Source organism: Psammomys obesus, unplaced genomic scaffold, assembly GCF_907164565.1.
Source record: "Psammomys obesus unplaced genomic scaffold, mPsaObe1.curated_primary_1811, whole genome shotgun sequence".
NCBI lineage: Eukaryota > Metazoa > Chordata > Mammalia > Rodentia > Muridae > Psammomys > Psammomys obesus.
In genome coordinates this window covers 3,514,205-3,531,528 of record NW_026596057.1, presented here as the reverse complement: position 1 = coordinate 3,531,528, position 17,324 = coordinate 3,514,205, and the positions used below count along the sequence as shown (strand labels likewise).

Sequence of the window (17,324 nt, the reverse complement as noted above, 5' to 3'; positions counted from 1 at the left end):
ACACACACACACACACACACACACACACACACACACACACACACACACACACACGAAGATGGATGGGGAAATGCACAGGAAGTAGAAAGGAGGGGCATTCAGTTTGAAGGAGGTTGTCTGAGATGGTCTGGGAGAGGACTCCTGCTGGGATACTGGCTGAGAAGGAGGGTCAGCTGGGTGCTTTCTCTGCCTCTCTGACCTAGCAGGCTTTTGTCCCAGCATCTGGCCCCAGGGCCTTTATTGGTAAAATGGAAAAATTAAGGTTTTGTTAAAAACAACACTGAAATTAAAGGTGTACACCACCACTGCTTGGCTGGAGATGGTTTCAACACCACCAATTTCCTCTAAGTCCCTCTTACTGAGGATCTACCAACTTCTGTCCCAAAACAGGGCAACAATACAAACGGCTCTCTTCTTCCCACAGAAGAGTGAGCTGTATTAGCAGAAAATGTGTGTGTGTGTGTGTGTGAGAGAGAGAGAGAGAGAGAGAGATTGTGGGGTTTGTGTGTGGGGTAATAGTGGGGTACTTGTGAACGTGTGTACGGTGACAGTGGGGGTGATGGTGGGGACATATGAATGTCTATGTATGTGTATGTGGTGACGGTGAGTGTACAGGGAAGCCAGAGGAAGAAGTCAGTGTGTCCTATTCTATCACTGTCCACCTTATTCCCTTGAAACTGTCCCTCACTAAACCTGGAGACAGGTTTAGGCAGACAACATTCCAAATCGTCCTGTTTCCAATCCACACAGTACTAGGACTCCAGGCAGACCTAGCCATACCCGGGATTTGGGAGGTTTGACCTGACTAGGGCCTCGCCATCTATCCCTGTGGTCTGGAACTCACTCTGCAGACCAGGCTAGCTTCAAACTCAAGAGCTCTACCTCCTTCTGCCCCCTGAGTGACACGGTGCTGAGGCCTAGACTCGGGCTCTCGGGCTTACCCACTGGGCCACGTCACCAGCCCCAACAACAAAGGAATTCTTTCTGGGGTGATTTACAAGAACACCACGTGGCACTTCGACGACACACCTCTGGCCTGTGCAAGCTGAAGGCCACCAAACAGTGGGCCTGTACTGCTACCAGTGTCAGTGTGGTGAAAAGCCAACTACAGTCAAGGAAAATAGACGAATGACGAGCTCCCCAAACTCAGCCATGAATGAGAACGTCCCGCTCCCTGATCACACACGGTGACACGCTGCTGGATGAACATCCAAACAACTCTGTGAACACATTTTTGTTGTTGTTGTTTTAAATGGAAGAAAAGGAAACAAAAGAGAATGAAAAGATGGGCTCCACCTTCATGCAGCAGACTAATTCAAGCTACACTGTGTCAGGGCTGTGGAGAGGCACTGGCTTCGAGACATGCCATACATACAAAGGACAGACTGATGCGACCCTCCGGCTCCTCTTCAGAAGGTGTAAGGGCAGATCATCTTAAATCAGCTTAGGAAGGAAGTCTACCTTCACCGAAAGACTGTCTTGGATATCTGAAGTCCAAGTGTCAAGACTGGGGTGACAGCTGAAGGGAGTCCTTCACTTCCGCTGGAGATTCCCTGAGGATGTCTGTCCCCAAACATGGATAGACATACGACCAGGGATCTGTTCCTGGGGCTGGCTGTGTAGCAGAGATACCCTTCTGACTCTGTCAGACTACAGGACGCTGTATGGTCGGTCACACTGTGCCCACATTATGATGGATGTGAGGAGATGGCATTGACCCGAGGAGGACACACCACTGGTACTCACCGAGATTGTCTGCACCTCTAGGAATAATCACGTCAGCATATTTCTTTGTCTGTGGAGACAGATATTTACAACACATTAACGGCGGTGTTCAGGGACAAACCTGAGTCCCTCTCCAAGAGCAGAAGGAAAGAAAGTGTCAGCTTGGCCCTGGCAGCCGCCGAGGCTTTAAATGCAACACTAGGGAAGGCTCTTGGACACAAGGAGGGGAGCGAGGATAGACCTTCATGGCTGCAACGTGAATGCAAGGGAGGAGGAGGCAGAAAAAAAGAGTGAAGACTTTTACTTGACAAACAGGGAAAGCAGTCCCCACTGAATGGCTGATTCAAAACCAGTTCATACCCCAGTGCTTGACTGAATGACTGAATGTTTAACCCTGATTGCTACTTGGTATCCATATTATAATAAGTGATTTACACCCAGCCCTCAGATAAAGCCAGCAAAGGCAATACCCTGATGCTGGTTCCCCTCACTCCCTCTCTGACAACATTTTACAAAGTCAATTTTTAAAAATGAAACCATGCTCCTTTTGTGAGGTGCACTTTGATCGTTTGTTTACTGAGATTCCGTGGGCCACACTGAACGTACGTGTGCCCTGGAAAATGCACCCAGTTTTTCACACATGCCATGAGTGGCTCCTTGCATGCCGGAGTATCTTCATTCCTGACAACTGCTGACTCACAGCTTTGTCAGCCTCAGGCCCTAGACCTTCCTCAGCAAAGAGTGCCTGGACATCCCAGACATCCCAGAAAACACTTGCCCAGAATCTTCAGCTGGCCTATACTTGAGTTAAATGGAGGAACAATGTCAGTGGTTGGTTCCCAATGGTGAAATCCCTTTGTGTTCTCAGTAAGTCAAAAAGAGTGGGAAGGTTCTCAGGTAAAAAAGATGAAAGGAATTTCACAGCCCCTCAGCCTTGGGAGCCCTTTCCCAGAAACCTGATCTTGTAACCTAACCTCCAACAGGGTTAACAGGCAGGATGGCAAACTTAATCAGGTTGACTCAGAACACCCACCAGTCCCTGAAGGAGAAGGCCTAACCAACTTAAAGCAGACACGTTCATGATTATCTTCTCCAGGAAAGGAGAAAAAGCGCATGAAAAGATGAACCCATCTACTCTGAAGAGATTCCCAGACACCACTCTTCCCAAATGATCTCACTCAAACCGGCCTAAGTGCCAACTTCTCCCTCTCCTAACTATAAATAAAGGAAGCCTGCTTTGCCAGACCTGAGCTTGCTCAAGCTGGGAGGACACAGTGAGTCAAGATCCTCCTAAATTACACACGTCTTCCCAAACCAAACCTTGTTCCTTCTGTGTCCCCTTCCCACCATCCCACATCACACCTGGGTCTCTGGTAACTTCACATGCCCCATTTGGTCTCTGAGGAGACCCGTTTCTCTGGCTGATTATGACCCGTTTCTCTGGCTGATTATAAGAGAGCCATTCCCCTTTGGTTCTCGGGAAGCCATCTCCCAGGGAACTCCCAGGTGCTCCAGGGGGGATACAGTTGTGCAGGAGGGAGGAATCCAGCACAGACCAGCACTTCCCAAATCCATAGGCCAACAAGAAGTTGCACATGAACCACCCTCAGCCTGCCCCAACCTGAGCCCTGACTTTCTGCAGTCCTCAAGCTGGCTGAGGTCTATCGTGGAGGTGAGCTAGCTTCAGGTAAAGTCTGACAGCATACGACCCCCACCCCCCCGCAAGAAACGCAGACCGTGCTGGGAGACACATGGGGACTGGGGTAACCTTAAGAGGAATCGGCAAGGATGGCCGGACAGACCCTAGCCCGGCCCTCTTGGGACTTGGAGAGAAGTGCTCTCTGGGAGGGTGAGACTGAAGCCCAGCAACCCACATGCTTTAAATGCTATCACAGGAGCCAGAGAGATGGTTCTTGGCTCAGCAGGTAAGTGCTCTCCCTGCTCTCACAAAGGACCCAGCATGCACCCGGAAGCCAACAACTATATGTAACTCCAGTTCCGGAGGACCCCACAGCCTCTTCTGGCCACTCCATGGGTACTTCATTCATGAGTGAAGTGCACAGACATACACAGGCAAAAATACCCATACACATAGAATATAAAAATAAGTAAACCTTAAAAAAAAAAAAAAAAAGATTAAATCCTTAAATGTCATTAAATTATTAATGACATTTTAAATTTATATTATATATAATTTTATATATTAATAAAAATGAAAATAAATGTAAAACAAATATATAATCTACATATATTAGTAATAAAAATCATTAAATCATTAAATGTCAATATGTACTTTTAGCGGAAACAAAGACTACAACTCACTGGCAAGCAGAATTCCTCAAAGGCGGGCTTCACGAATGTGATATACTGTGATAAAATCTGCTCAAGGTCCCTCCCTCGTTCACTGATGTCCCGCAATACTGTAAGAGAAGGAAAAACAAAAATCAAAAACCCAGTGCACAAGGAAGTGAGGCAGACTCCTGCAGGTCGCCAGACCGACTGAGCCGGGCTCCTCAGAGCTTTGATCTAGGATGGATCATCAACAGATTCAGAAAAAACAAGCTACCAAAGCCTTACTACCATCAAGTTCTACTACAGCATGTTCCCTGCCATAAAAGTGGCCAAGAAGTGGCCAGAGAAGAGCAGGCCATTCGCCTGCAGAATGTTCACCTGCATTCCCAAGTCCGGCAATCCACGCTGCGGGTCAGCCAGTCACCCACTCAACACACACACTCCCCTGGGTGCTCACTTTGGGCACTGAAGACTTTACCACCTTCCCTCGGCCCTTTCTGGTGAGGGACCTGCAGCAAGCTTTTGAAAAGCCAGTTTTAAGGCCCAGGCCATCTGGGTTCCGTCCCCGAGCCCCGAAGACCTCCTGGAGTCCTGTCAATCACAGCCCTCTGCACAGCTGCCACTTTAGAGGCGAGTATCAAGTTGCTAAACTGTTCACCTGGATCCCAGAGGTTACCATATCAGAGTCACACCGCTTTAATTCACTGTGTGAGTGCGTGAGCTTGTAGTGCTTGGTGCCAGATTTGTCTCACAGGGCACGCTTTTCAGGAAGCTCCCGGGTTTAGCACCATGAAAGGTTTTGCCCTTCTGCCTACAGGACACTCCACAAAGACCTTCTGCTGCCAGAGCAGACCTGGTAACTCCATGTTGTGTAAGAGAAGCCAACGGGCTACTCAGTGAGCTCCAGCGGGACTGCTTGGCTCTCCTTAGCCAGTGAGTGTGAGCCTGGAGGAAAGTGACCTAGATTGGAGTCCTGTCCCCAGAAACTCCTGCTCCTGTGACCTTAGACAAGTGACTTATCCTCTTTGAGTCGTAGACAAAGGATACCTTATTTATGATTGGAGGGTGGGAGGAATCTCATGTAGCCTAGGCTGCCCTTGAACCTAGCTACGTCTTCAACTCATACTCCTGCCTCTAATCCTGAAAGCCAGATTACAGGTGTCACTGTGCTCGATTTAAGCAGTGCTATGGAAAGAATCCAGGGTTTTGTGCGTGGCAGGCAAGCTATCTACAAACTGAGCTACACTTCTAGCTCTGATAAAGCTGTCAGTTAAGATAACAGGGAGGTACAGGAAAAAAAAAATCCAGCAAGGCAGCTGGCACACAGTATGTTCAATAAGCCTGCCCTACCATGACAACTCCAGCACTTAGCACAACCTGGAGGGGACTCCAGGAGACTGAAGGGGCAGTAAGAACAGTAAGGAGTGGGGGCTGCAGAGGAACCCTGCTGAGCTGCTAAGACAGATGGGACAAGGTCCAGGAGAGGCAAGCAGGACAAACAAACAATGGCTATGTTAAAAGGGGACAATGGGAAGGAAGACTCACAAAGAAATGGGTTCCAGACACTGGGGACATGCAATAACATGTCACCTAACTCCTTCAAAGAAGTTGTCACCTTAGACAAGGATGGCTCCATAGCCAAGGGCATGCCAGGGCCAGCCAGCTCACTGCATCTGAAATGTCCTGCTACTTAGGTACTGCCAGGGAATAGAGCCAGATCAAGGGCTGAGTCAGAATAAGATCTTGGCACAAACTGGAAACTCCAGAAAACCAACACCCCCAGCCCAGCCCAGCCAGAGCCCACACGTGTGCTGGGAAAAAGTAATGGGCAGGAAGCTACAGTCTGCCAGTTCCCTGCCTGCCACTCAGCCCACCCAAATCTAGCAGTGCTCTTTCAGTTCTAAGTGCCCATACCCCATTTCTTCTCCACCATGGTGCTTCAGAGCAAGCAGGAGGAGCAGAGAGAGAAGCACTCAGGAAACTCGCTCACTGAGCGTAAGGGGAGCTAGGAGAGCCGGAGCCTCCCCGGCACTGAGGGACTCCAGGACCAATTCCTCCATTGTTGAAGGCTATGAAGATAGGCGCAAGCAATGTGCTCAGTTCTGTCGGAAAGCACTGCAGCCCTGTATCTACCTGCTCCTATTAGACATGGGCCCCGCCACAAAGCACCCTGCACCCCAAGCATATATCAGGCATGTTTTGCGTCCTACCTGGAAAGAAGGAACTTGTAGAAATAAATGGCTGCTAAGAAAACCCCACAAATCTACCAGGAAAGTAGGCGCTTGGCAGGTGGGGATGTAAATGAGGAGGCAGCAGCCTGCCCACGTGGCAAGGGGCAGGCAGGGACTGGCCAAAGAGAACCCCAGGGTGAGCTGGGTACACATGGGGTACACACGCCCTCAATCTCAACACCGCAAGGCAAAGGCAGGCAGATCTCTGATTACGAGACCAGCCTGTCTACAGAGCCAAGGCTACAGAGAAACCCTGTCTCAGGAAACAACCTCCACACCATTTCAAAGATTTCCCATATTCATATAAAGACCCTCTCCCTGCTCCAGGCCAAGAAAGGAAAGGAGAAATTTTTACTTAACCTGCACCATGATGACCTGATGAGTCAGAAACCAAGACTCAGTTTCCAAAAACTTTACAACTACTCCAAATCTCTTTCTGATTCCCTAGAGGTTATCTGTGTTTCCGTCTTTATGGTCTAGTGAGCCAGGGGAGCACAGACTCCTGGGGTCAGACTCTCCCGGAGGCCCAGCAAAGCAGCAAAGAAGATACCAGCCACCTCTCCAGAAGTCTGACCTGACACTAAGCAACTATCACCTAGTGCCCTTTCCAACACTGTCCCTGCATTAACTCTAATCTGTCCCTGGAGGGCTAATCCCCTGATGATTGTGACAGAAAAAAATAATAATAATAACAAGATTCAATGAGGTTAAAAAAGCTTGCCCTAGGGCACAGATCCTATGGGGAATGACGCCTGAGTGTTAGCTCATTTCACCTGGCTTTGAATTTGACTTTAACTTGGCAACCATCGGGGACAGTGAGCCACCAGGTGAGGAAATTACTGGGCGACTCTGTAAGGTGACAAGCCAGGCGATGAGTCAGATGCATGGGAGGTGGGGAAGCTCCAGAAAGACACACAAGCCTGGGGCATCCCCAGAGCCACCAACATCATAACATCCTGCCTGCCGGAACTAAAATCACGTCCCTCCTAACCATTCTCCCACGACACAGTGATGCCTTTGCTGCTCCCCACTCAGATTTGAAGTGTGGCCCCAAGTAAGCACGCATCCCATGCCTTAGCAGGGAAAAACCCTAGACTAGTTTCTCTCAGTTCTGCTGGTCCCATTAACAACAGCTCTCGCCAAATACTATATTATTACTCTATTTATGAAGAATGTCCAATAACTCACTTATTTACCTACCAGCATCTGTCTGAGACAGGGTCTAAACTGGCCTTGAACTACCTATGTAGCTAAGGATGACCTTGAATTTCTGATCCTCCTACCTCTACCTCCCCAAGTGCATTATGGTTATAGGACAAACACCTGTTTATGTAATGCTGGGGAATCGAACTTAGGACTTCACAGATGCTGAATAAGCACTCTACCCACTGAACTGAGCTGTATCCCTAGCCCAAGCTACTTCCTAATGTCTACTCTCCCTTGTATTCTCCATCTACATGCTGTTCAGTATAGGTTGTGTCTGTGTAGGTAATGCAGCATTTTCTCTAGTTGGCTGCACCAGTCCCATTTCACCCCTATGACCTGAAATGATGACCCCCCCCCACCCCAAAAGCTTCCCAGTAGAAGCAAATGGCTCAATACCCTACAGAGCTCAGATCCTCACTCAGTTCTCTGGCTTCCGAGATGCACAGACTGAACGCAAGCACAGGGACACTCTCAGGAAGGTTCGCCAGGGAATCTGATCCAGGGTTGGCTAGATGGAATGAGAGCACGCAGAAGCAGATGGTGGAATAAGGCGCCCGACACCACAGGCAAAGCCGGTCCCTGTCCCCGGTTGCCCTACAGTCACTTCAAAGACCAAGGCATCTTTTCTTGATGCCTTCCTTAAGGGAAAATAAAAAGACCTGAGCCTTTAAGCTAGGCTACTCCCCCAATGAAAATAGGTGTATGCCTTTCTTTATCTAAACAGTGGAGTGACTAATTCCTTCCTAAATGTCACCAAACACTGAGTAGCAGGATGTCCTGGGGGTTGGGCTGATATAACTAACCTGGGTCACAGGGCCACCCAGCTGCATTAGGGAAGGTCCAGGCTCTAGACTCAGGGAGGGAACATGCCTCTCACGGGCTCCCAGCTATCTGCCAAAGCGGCCACCAAGCAGGCCCTCTGAAGCTTGCTTACAGCACGCACCTCTGCGAGAGAGACGGGTGTCCGCATCCGTGTCCACGAAAAGCTTCATCTGGAACAGGTCTCGGACCTCCTGGGAGTAGAAGGCCAGGATCCCTTCAAAGAGCACCACATCCGCAGGGTAGATGGTGACCGTCTCCTCTTTCCTGCAAAGCACAGAGCATGATGGGACTGAATGGCCACGGAGCCGGGGCGGCAGCAAGTATCAGAGCACCTGCTAGGCTGGGGTGCCGGGTTCTCTCCCACCACAGACCTATGAAAGGAGAGGGACTTGGCTCCTAGCCCCAGATGGCTCAGTCCACCACCACACAGACAAGAAGGAGTTGGGACAGCTAGGACAAGTTCTTCCGAACTTTTGCCATAAGGCAGGAAGCCTGGGCAACCACCGTTCTTTAAATAAATGGGTTGAAGATATGGACAGAGACAAAGGCAGGTGTGCGTTCTAGCTTCTCGGAAGGAATCCGAGAACACTGTCATGCCTGGCACCTCTGCAACTTCGAATTCTAACCTTTTAAGAGTCAGAAACTCGGTTCTTGCTGTACAATTTCCACCCACTCCTCTACACCTGAGACAACTGAAGAGGAGGAAAGAACCAAGGGAAAGAGGCAGGGAGGGAAAAGGGAAGTTCTAGAGGGTGGCAAGTTCAGAGCTACCGGTCTACCTCGTCCCAGGGCCTCATCCTTATTGACAGACAGCTCATTCACTCACAGGGCTGGGCAGCCCAAGGCCGATCCTAACGTGAACACAAGTTTTCAAAAGCCAGATGGGTGACAAACTTGCAAATTAGTCATGGGACGCAATTCTCACAGACAGGCCTGTTCGGGGCTCCTCTGGCCTCTTCAGTGAATTCTTAGCCTCAGATAAGACTCATGCCCAAAACCTCCTTACAGGCTCCTACTGCTTCTCAGTTAACACTGTAAAGTTTGATTCCCTAATGAAAGTGAGCTAACACTGCAAACAACTTTTCAGTTCCTTAGGCAGCCTTCCCTATGCAAACACCGAGAGGCCGGCGGAACAGCCCACTGAAGAGAACGCTGTCCATCCTCCATTTCCTCGGGACTGTATCTAAGTCTCAGGTGGGCACCTCCTCCTCCTCTGCACAACCCGGCCAAGACTCCTTTCCAGTACATTCCAATTCCTCCTCCCTCCTTAACACTACTGCACGGGCTCTTTCCTCCTCCAGCTGCACTGGACTTGGAAGGAAAGCATGCACTGGAGTATCTCATCAGCTGGACACTCACTTCCCTCTGAGGCACAAAACTCGAGTTGCCCGGATCTCTTTCCCTGTGTGGAACCAGGCTGCACTACTGACAAAGACTCAGAAGAAGACAGGGAAAACCCAATGTTCAAAACAGAGGGACAGAGACACTTTGCAAACACTCTACAGGCTGGAGGCCAGATATGGTCTTTCCTGCACTTGTTTTCCAGGAGCCTCTGTACCTGTTCCAGTGGTAGCTCTGAGACTTGTTTTCTCTTCCTGATGGCTGCCCCCTTCTGAGTCATCACTCCTCCAGCCCCTGACATGCAGCGTAACTCCAATTCCTACAGTGGACCCCATTATTCCTGCATAATCCACGGGGGTTCAGTAAAACAAAGTTAGCATGATACTTAGTGTTAGATTTCTCCAATCCCCCACAAGGCAGGAGACGCTAGTGAGGGAACAAGACAGCCCCACCATACACTTCACAGAACCCTCACCTTCACGTCTCCTCACCTACCTCATCCCTCACGCTCTGGGTTCTGATTATGTGTGCACTCTAAGGCCCGAGACATGCAGGGCAGGACAATGCAGAGGCAAGGGCTAGGTTTATAATGACAGGAACATCTGGTAAGAGGTTTACAGATGAGCTCTAGTTTCTTGTTTTAAAAGAATTCAACTCAAGGGAGAATGGTACAGAGTAATCAGAAGAATGCTAAGCCGATGAAAGGAGCTTTCTAACAGCCACAAATAAAGACATTTACTGAGCCACTACAAACCCAGGTACAGGGAGCCACGCCTGGGAACAAGCCATCTAAAAGTTCAGCTTATGGCTGCAGAGTCCCAAAGGGTTCCATGTTAAAGAGTTCTGAAGACTCGTATCTGGCCAACAAGAGTCAACATTCTTAAACTTATCCTCACACTGGGGGGCAAGGAGAGTGCACTCAGAACCTGATCACTCTGCAGGAACCCCACGGGAGGGACTTCGATAGAGAAGGTGAGTCTTTCCTGGTGGAGATGCCATCTGGAGAGATGGCACTAACTTTGGGACATGCATCTGATGGCCTCAGACCTCTCCACACGGTCCAACTGCAGTTACAGCGTGAGAGCAGAGAGAAGTTGCCTTCTTCTTTCCCTGTCCTGCCTTTGGTCCTCCCCACGACAACTTTTTTTTAAGGATCAAAGATTCAGAGACGTACATCCCAACAAACACATTCACCATTCCCTCACCAGCCCAAAATACAAGTCCGTCCTTTATAGAGAAAAATGACCCAACCATTCCACAAGGCATCTATTGTACCTCCTTTTAGACTAAGAAAGCAACAAGTCTCAAATATTTTACACTGGTATGGATTCTTGCCTGTTGATAGAAATCTAAGGTTATGGGCTAGAGAGATGGCTCAGCGGTTAAGAGCACTGTCTGCATTTCCAGAGGTCCTGAGTTCAATTCCCAGCAACCACATGGTGGCTGACAACCATCCAGTGAGACCTAGTGGCCTCATCTGGCGTGCAGGTGTACATACAGATAAAGCTCTCACATACATTAAATAACTAATTAATTAAACGAATAAATAAGTAAATAAATGAGCAAATGAATGAATTAATTTTTTCAAAAAGAGATCTAAGGTTTTATTTTGCTGCAACATATTGTATTTATGTTTAAACTTATTTACAGAATTATAATTATGCAACTCATTAAAAATATCATATAAAGTCCGAATCCTTGAAAGTTACTATTGCAAACAGTTTAGGATAAATAAGAATTAATTACCTATAAATAATCAAACTTTAGTCTTATCAGGTACTAGTTTAGTTAATTATAAAAAAATAAGCTTTATTTAGCCTCCTGTATATTGTTTTCAAAGTTAAGCAGAGAGTAAGTAGGTAGAAACTAGCAACATTTGTCTACTTAAAAATACTGAAATACATACATAGATGGTCCTCAAATACTTCAGAGATCTGCAGAATATAGCATTTAAGACGTTTTAATAATAAAAGGCAAGCCACGTGCAGTGGCCCATGCCTGTAATCCCAGCACTTGAAGAGGCAGAGGCAAGAGGATGCCTCTGAATTCAAGGCCAGCCTGGTCTACAAAGCAAGTCCAGGACAGTCAAAGGTACACAGAGAAACCCTATATTGAAAAATAGATAGATAGACAGACAGACAGATAGATAGATAATAAAAAAAAAAATAAAGAGTTTTTCTGACAGAGAAGAGACACTTCAGCTCCCAGCAGCAACCTCCATTCTACTCCAAAGAAGATGATGGGCACCGAAGAACCTCCATATGGAGCTTACTTCAAATGTGGCAAAGATGGCCACTAGGCAAAAAAACTGCCCTTACTTCAACTGCTGACAGCATGCTTTCCAAACTTTGGACAAGCAGGACACTGAGAAATCAAATGCCCAACTTTGCCAAGACAAGGAAGGCCAGTCTTTCAAACTTTCTGCTTCACAGAAAAGTCTATCAGATATTCTGGTAAAGATTGGATGCCCCACCAATAGAGAGGAACCTTGGGTGACTGTCCAAGTAGCCAGCATTCCTGTCATGTCTACGGTTTCGGAAGCTGCTTTCTCTGCACTTCCTATTTAATTAGGTAAATGTTATCCTTCTCAGGTCAATGATGGGTTGAAGACTTACAGTTGGGTTGAAGAGTTAGTCTTACAGTTTTCTTTGTTATCAGATACAAAAAGAAAACTGGTTTTCTTTATAAACATAAAAACTGGTTTTATGTTTATAAAGACATAAAAGCTTAAGTTATAAGGAGCTATGAAAGTGTTTTAGGTTCTAAGATGTTTTAAAAATGGTAAATACAAGTTGTGTAAGAAAGTGATTTAGGTACAAAACTTTGGACTCAACAAGATAGGATAAATAGTGAAGTACTTTTTCCAAGGTTGCCAGATACAAATGGACTGGACTGAACATTGTAAATATAATTCTTACCTGATAGATCTCATCATAATTGTTGTACATAGTTTATTGATGTTAGAGTAAAAGCCATTTATTGAACTAAAAGGGGGAAATTTGGTGAGAGTTTTGGTTTCTTTAAAAACCCAGTTATGTCATGTGAGTATGTTTTTATTTTAATCTCAGGTGTGGACTATGAGGCCGCCTCAGATTGTCCAAAGTTTCATAGCAGGTGACTATGATTTGCCTCATGCTTTCCTGCAGTGGTTTGGCTAGCTGCAGATAGTCTGCTGAGTGTGTGGAATTCTGGGAACTTTTCAGAGGTTATATAAGTACCAGGGCCCCCAGGGGCGGGATGGCTACTGCTGCTGTTGGCTGGTTGCAGTTTGTCAAGTAGTCATGTGTAGAGACGAAAAGAAGAAATCCAACATCTTGACGGCAAAGGTCAAACTTGTCCCAAGGAACCCGACACCGCTGATGAGCAGGAAGTAGTGTAGAGAGGTCTACGACCCGTTTCCCCTCGACCTTTTTCACCTACCTAGGGTAGACCCAGCTGTGGACATCCTCACAGAAGATGGGGAAGGAGGTGGCGTGCATACCTGGGACACTCCAGGCTACACCAGCTAACTCCCTCCGGCCCAGCCTAGCTCACTTACCGTGAGTGGGAGACGAAGTCATACACAGGGATCTGGACTGTTTTTCCTTCAGTGATCTCTTTGAGTGTTTTGAAGATGAGTTCATTGTCAAAGGCATCTGAAGGAAATCAGACTATTAAAACAGCTCGATTTTAAACTAACTGGTCCTAAAAGCACAACAAAAGTCACAGCCAAAACTTGATGCCCCTCCAAAGCTAATGTCTACCTTTGGTAGAATATAAACACTCCCTGGATCTTAAACAGGGTGTGTGAATGAGCTCTGGCAGACTAATCTGTTGTTTGTTTTCTGCTCTCCAGAAAGGCCAGCTGGGTGCCCAGGGATTGGCACAAGCTGATCAGAAAGTGCACTCGTCACTAGGAAGAATCACAGGTCCCGTGCCAAGAAGGGCTGAGTCCCAAAAATTTGAGACACCTAGACCATCTGAAGGAGCAACCTGCTATTGATCTAGGCTAGCAGCAAAACTCATTTAGGGGGCTACATTAAGACACCCCATTTCCCTTCTTGCTGGTCCCCAAGCAGAACGCATGGGCCAAGTGCACACAGAAAAGGGGGGGGCGGGGGCACAGGCTGCTACACAACAGAAGGCAAAAGGACCAGTTGTGTGTTTGCTCCTGGGGCTGGCCCATCTCTACCCAAGCTTACATGGTCCACCTTCATTCAAAACAAACTCAATGAGCTCTCTGCAAAGCGTTCCACAAACCCACTCTTTCCTCTAAGCACACGAGAACCCTTCAAGGTGGTCCTTAGGCCCCTCACAATGGTGTAGACACGACAAACAAGCTGAGCGAAGACCTTCCTCATGAACACAACCACCACCCACTCCACCTTCAACACACATCCTCCCAACTCCCAGCTCACCCGGGTGATCGAAGTTGAATTGGCCCTTCAGGGCTTTGGCCTTCTGCTCTGAAGTGAGGACTCGGTAGAAGCTATCCTGGCTCAGGATGACCACCTGCTTCTGGCGGTGATCCACCTCATTCTGCCCCAGGAGCTGAACGATCTTAGCACAGACGGAAGACTGTGAGGAGAAAAGACAACAGCCTGGAATAAGAGAAAGTGTGTGGAGGAGCCGAGACAATGGAGGTGCAGGTCTCTGGGCTGGATGGAGCCTCCCTGAAAAGAAGCTGAGACGGAAGAGGGCAGCAGCTCTGCTGGGAGGGCCAGCCTGCTGAAAGGAAGGCCAAAGGATCCCAGAGTCCCTTCCTCCTCCTCAGCACACCACCACTCTGGGTACTTGGTGCTAGATGTGGAAGCAAAGGCCCTGCCTCCTCACCTGAAAGTCGGTGAGTAGGTGAGTGAAAACGGAATGTTGAGTATTACACTCCTCCTCTTGTGAAGAAACACAAAGGACACCAGGAAGTGGAACTGAAAAGACGATGCTGACGGGCCAAAAGAATAAAAAGTAACTACAGAAACCCAGTGCATTTGGGCCCTATAGTCTTCAACAGTGCAAGAGCCACAGCAAGGGCTGGAATGATGGTTCAGCGATTAAAGCTTGCTGCTCTTCTGGAGGAGCCGAGTCCCAGCCCCAGCACCCAGGCTGGGTGGCTCACATGAAGCTCCAAGTCCACTGAAGCCTCTTCTGGCTTTCAAAGGCATGCAGATACACACGTGTGCATATAAATACGAAGATGATAAAATCTTAAAATAGAAAGCACTGCAGAAGCCGATGGGAATGATGGCTGAGTGGGTAACGGCGCTGGTCACGAGGCCTGATAATCTGTAGTGAACCCATGTGGTAGAAGGGAAAGAATGAACTTCAAAAAGTTGCCCTCTAACATCCACATACATGTACATGAAGGCACCCACGCACGGACACACATGGGTGGACACACACACTAAAAATGATGTAGTAACAAAATGAAAAGTGAATGCCTTTAATCCCAGCACGTGGGAGGCAAAGGCCAGCTTGGTGTACACAGTGAGTTCCAAGAAAGCCAGGGCTACACAGAGAAACCCTGCCTCGAAAAACAAAACCTGGGACCTATTGTATAAAACAGAGAGTGCTTGCCTAGCATGTGTGGGGTCGGAGTCCAATCCCAGCCACTGCACATAGAGCTGAAGGTGGTAAATTTCATAATGTTTACACCAAATCAGAAACAATCATTAGGCCAGGCAGTGGCACACGCTTTTAATCCCACCACTAGGAAGGCAGAGGTAGGTGAATCCTTCTTCGTTCAAGGCCAGCCTGGGCTACACAGTAAGCTCCAGGACAGCCAAGGCTACACAAAGAAACCCTGTCTTGGGGGAGGAAAAATCATTAGCTGGGTATGGTAGACACTTGGGAGTCTGGCACACGGCGAGCCTAGGCTACACAGTAAGACCCTATCTCAAAAGAACCTAAAATAGGAAGTACTATTTCTGTGACAAACTGGGCTCCTCTCTTTTAATATGATTTGGTTATTATGGCCTTACATGATGGGGACCACCAGTACGTGAGCTTGGCTGACAGGCAACACTCAGGTGAGGGAGGCACAAAGGCTGCAGGCAGGCTGCTCGGCCCAGGCCCCCAATGCCACCCTCTAACAGACACCCTGGAATAGTACCTAACACAGCCTGGGGGAGCTCCAGTGGGGCCTGGTTTTACATATCTTCATCCTCTGTTTGTGTTGTGTTTTTCTGGAGACAGGGTTTCTCTCTGTAGCCCTGGCTTGCCAAGAACTACCTGCCGTTGCCTCCCAAGTGCTGGAATTAAAGGTGTGGGTCACCATGACCCTCTATAGCTCCATCTTAATGCATGGTCACCAAAACAATTATGTCCTTGCCATTTCCCACACACTGAAAGTAGGGAGGGGACTAGAGAGGTGATCAGCGTAAGAAGACTTGCTGTTCTTAAGCCCAGAGGTGGTCTCAGGCCAGCCTGGTCTACAGAGCAAGTTCCAGAACAGCCACGGCTACACAGAGAAACTCTGTTGGGGGCAGGGGGGATGCTGGCTACTCTTGCAGAGGACCTGAGTTCAATTCCCAGAACCCACATGGCAGTTCCAACAATCATCTGTGGTTCCTGTCATCCCTGGGTACAGACACACATACTGTGTACAGACACACATGTAGGCAAAACCAAGAAATCTTTAAATGTTATTTTTAGAAAACAGGAGAACTTGCCTACTGCCAACTGTGAGCTCCCGTCTGAATACAACCAAATATATGACGTGTTCAGTCTGATCTCAAGCTTCCGCTCACACACACTCCTCTCCATCTCTCCAGAGTGCAAGTGGGTCTGGCATCAGCTCCGATGTTCTCCAGATTTCTTCCACTTCCGGCAGACACTGGCAGGGAAGGGAGACGCCGGGGACACTGAGCAGACATGCAGGAGCAGCCAGCTAATTAACTCACTGTGTTAAATGCCACTGAATTTCATGTAACTAAGGCAGGGGAGTAAGCTCCAAGTACATACACAAAAGTTCTAGAAATGCTATGTTCAGAAGAATCCAGCTGTTGGGAGCCAGTCACTACAGGCTAAGTGTTCCAAGTGTGCTAACAATGGACTCCTTTCTCAGAGACACTGTCACTGCCCCTCGGGAAGCCCCGAATTGTCAGCTAGCCTCCGGGACCCTCCAGCTGGCACTTCCTAAAAGGGTAGCTACTGAGCCTGCAGCACCGTTTCTGGACTAATGAGAGGCTTTCTGTCTAAAAATCATCCTCACACAAGAGACGGCTCACACAGTGTGGATGCCATCTGGCCATTCTATTTGTAGCAGTGTGTCTTCCGGGACCTAACCCCGTAAGATGCTCCTGGCTGGTTCCAGTACTGCTGAGGGAGCAGAGCACTGAGGACCGATCTGCGTCTTTGCCATACACCTTCCAACCCCAGGGTTGTACATGCTCTGGGCAAGGCCAGGAATGGAGAGCTTGGTGGCCCACCCTGGGGAGGGTGGAAGGCTGTGTGGGGAAGGGAGGGCCCCTGGAGGAATGGAGTGGCAGTTCTCACCAGTGGCCTCACAGAGACACCTTAGCCCAGCATGCTGTAATCCCATCAAGCTGCCTGTCATGTCCGGAGGAGTCATGCCAGAGTCAGAGGGAGGGAAGCCTGGCAACTAGTGTGTCAGGCTGAAGGGAGCCAATCAGCAGGTGTGCAGATTCATCACTTCCTTCCCCCTCAGCGAACGCTCACCCTGAACAAAACTGACCTATAGGCTGGTGGTGGGAAAAGGCCCAAGCATGAACA

General features: G+C 48.4%; 1 protein-coding gene across 1 annotated transcript in view; it reads right to left on the bottom strand.

Annotated features, from left to right (window-relative positions):
- Uck2 (uridine-cytidine kinase 2) overlaps nt 1–17,324 on the bottom strand; it is a 66,529-nt gene that overhangs the window by 4,460 nt on the left and 44,745 nt on the right. Inside the window, exons 2-6 of the mRNA XM_055624648.1 lie at nt 14,015–14,174; nt 13,156–13,252; nt 8,398–8,540; nt 4,048–4,145; nt 1,747–1,795 (exon numbers count right to left, since the gene is read on the bottom strand). Of these exons, the coding sequence (XP_055480623.1) occupies nt 1,747–1,795; nt 4,048–4,145; nt 8,398–8,540; nt 13,156–13,252; nt 14,015–14,174 (547 nt within the window). The remainder of the gene's footprint in view (nt 1–1,746; nt 1,796–4,047; nt 4,146–8,397; nt 8,541–13,155; nt 13,253–14,014; nt 14,175–17,324) is intronic.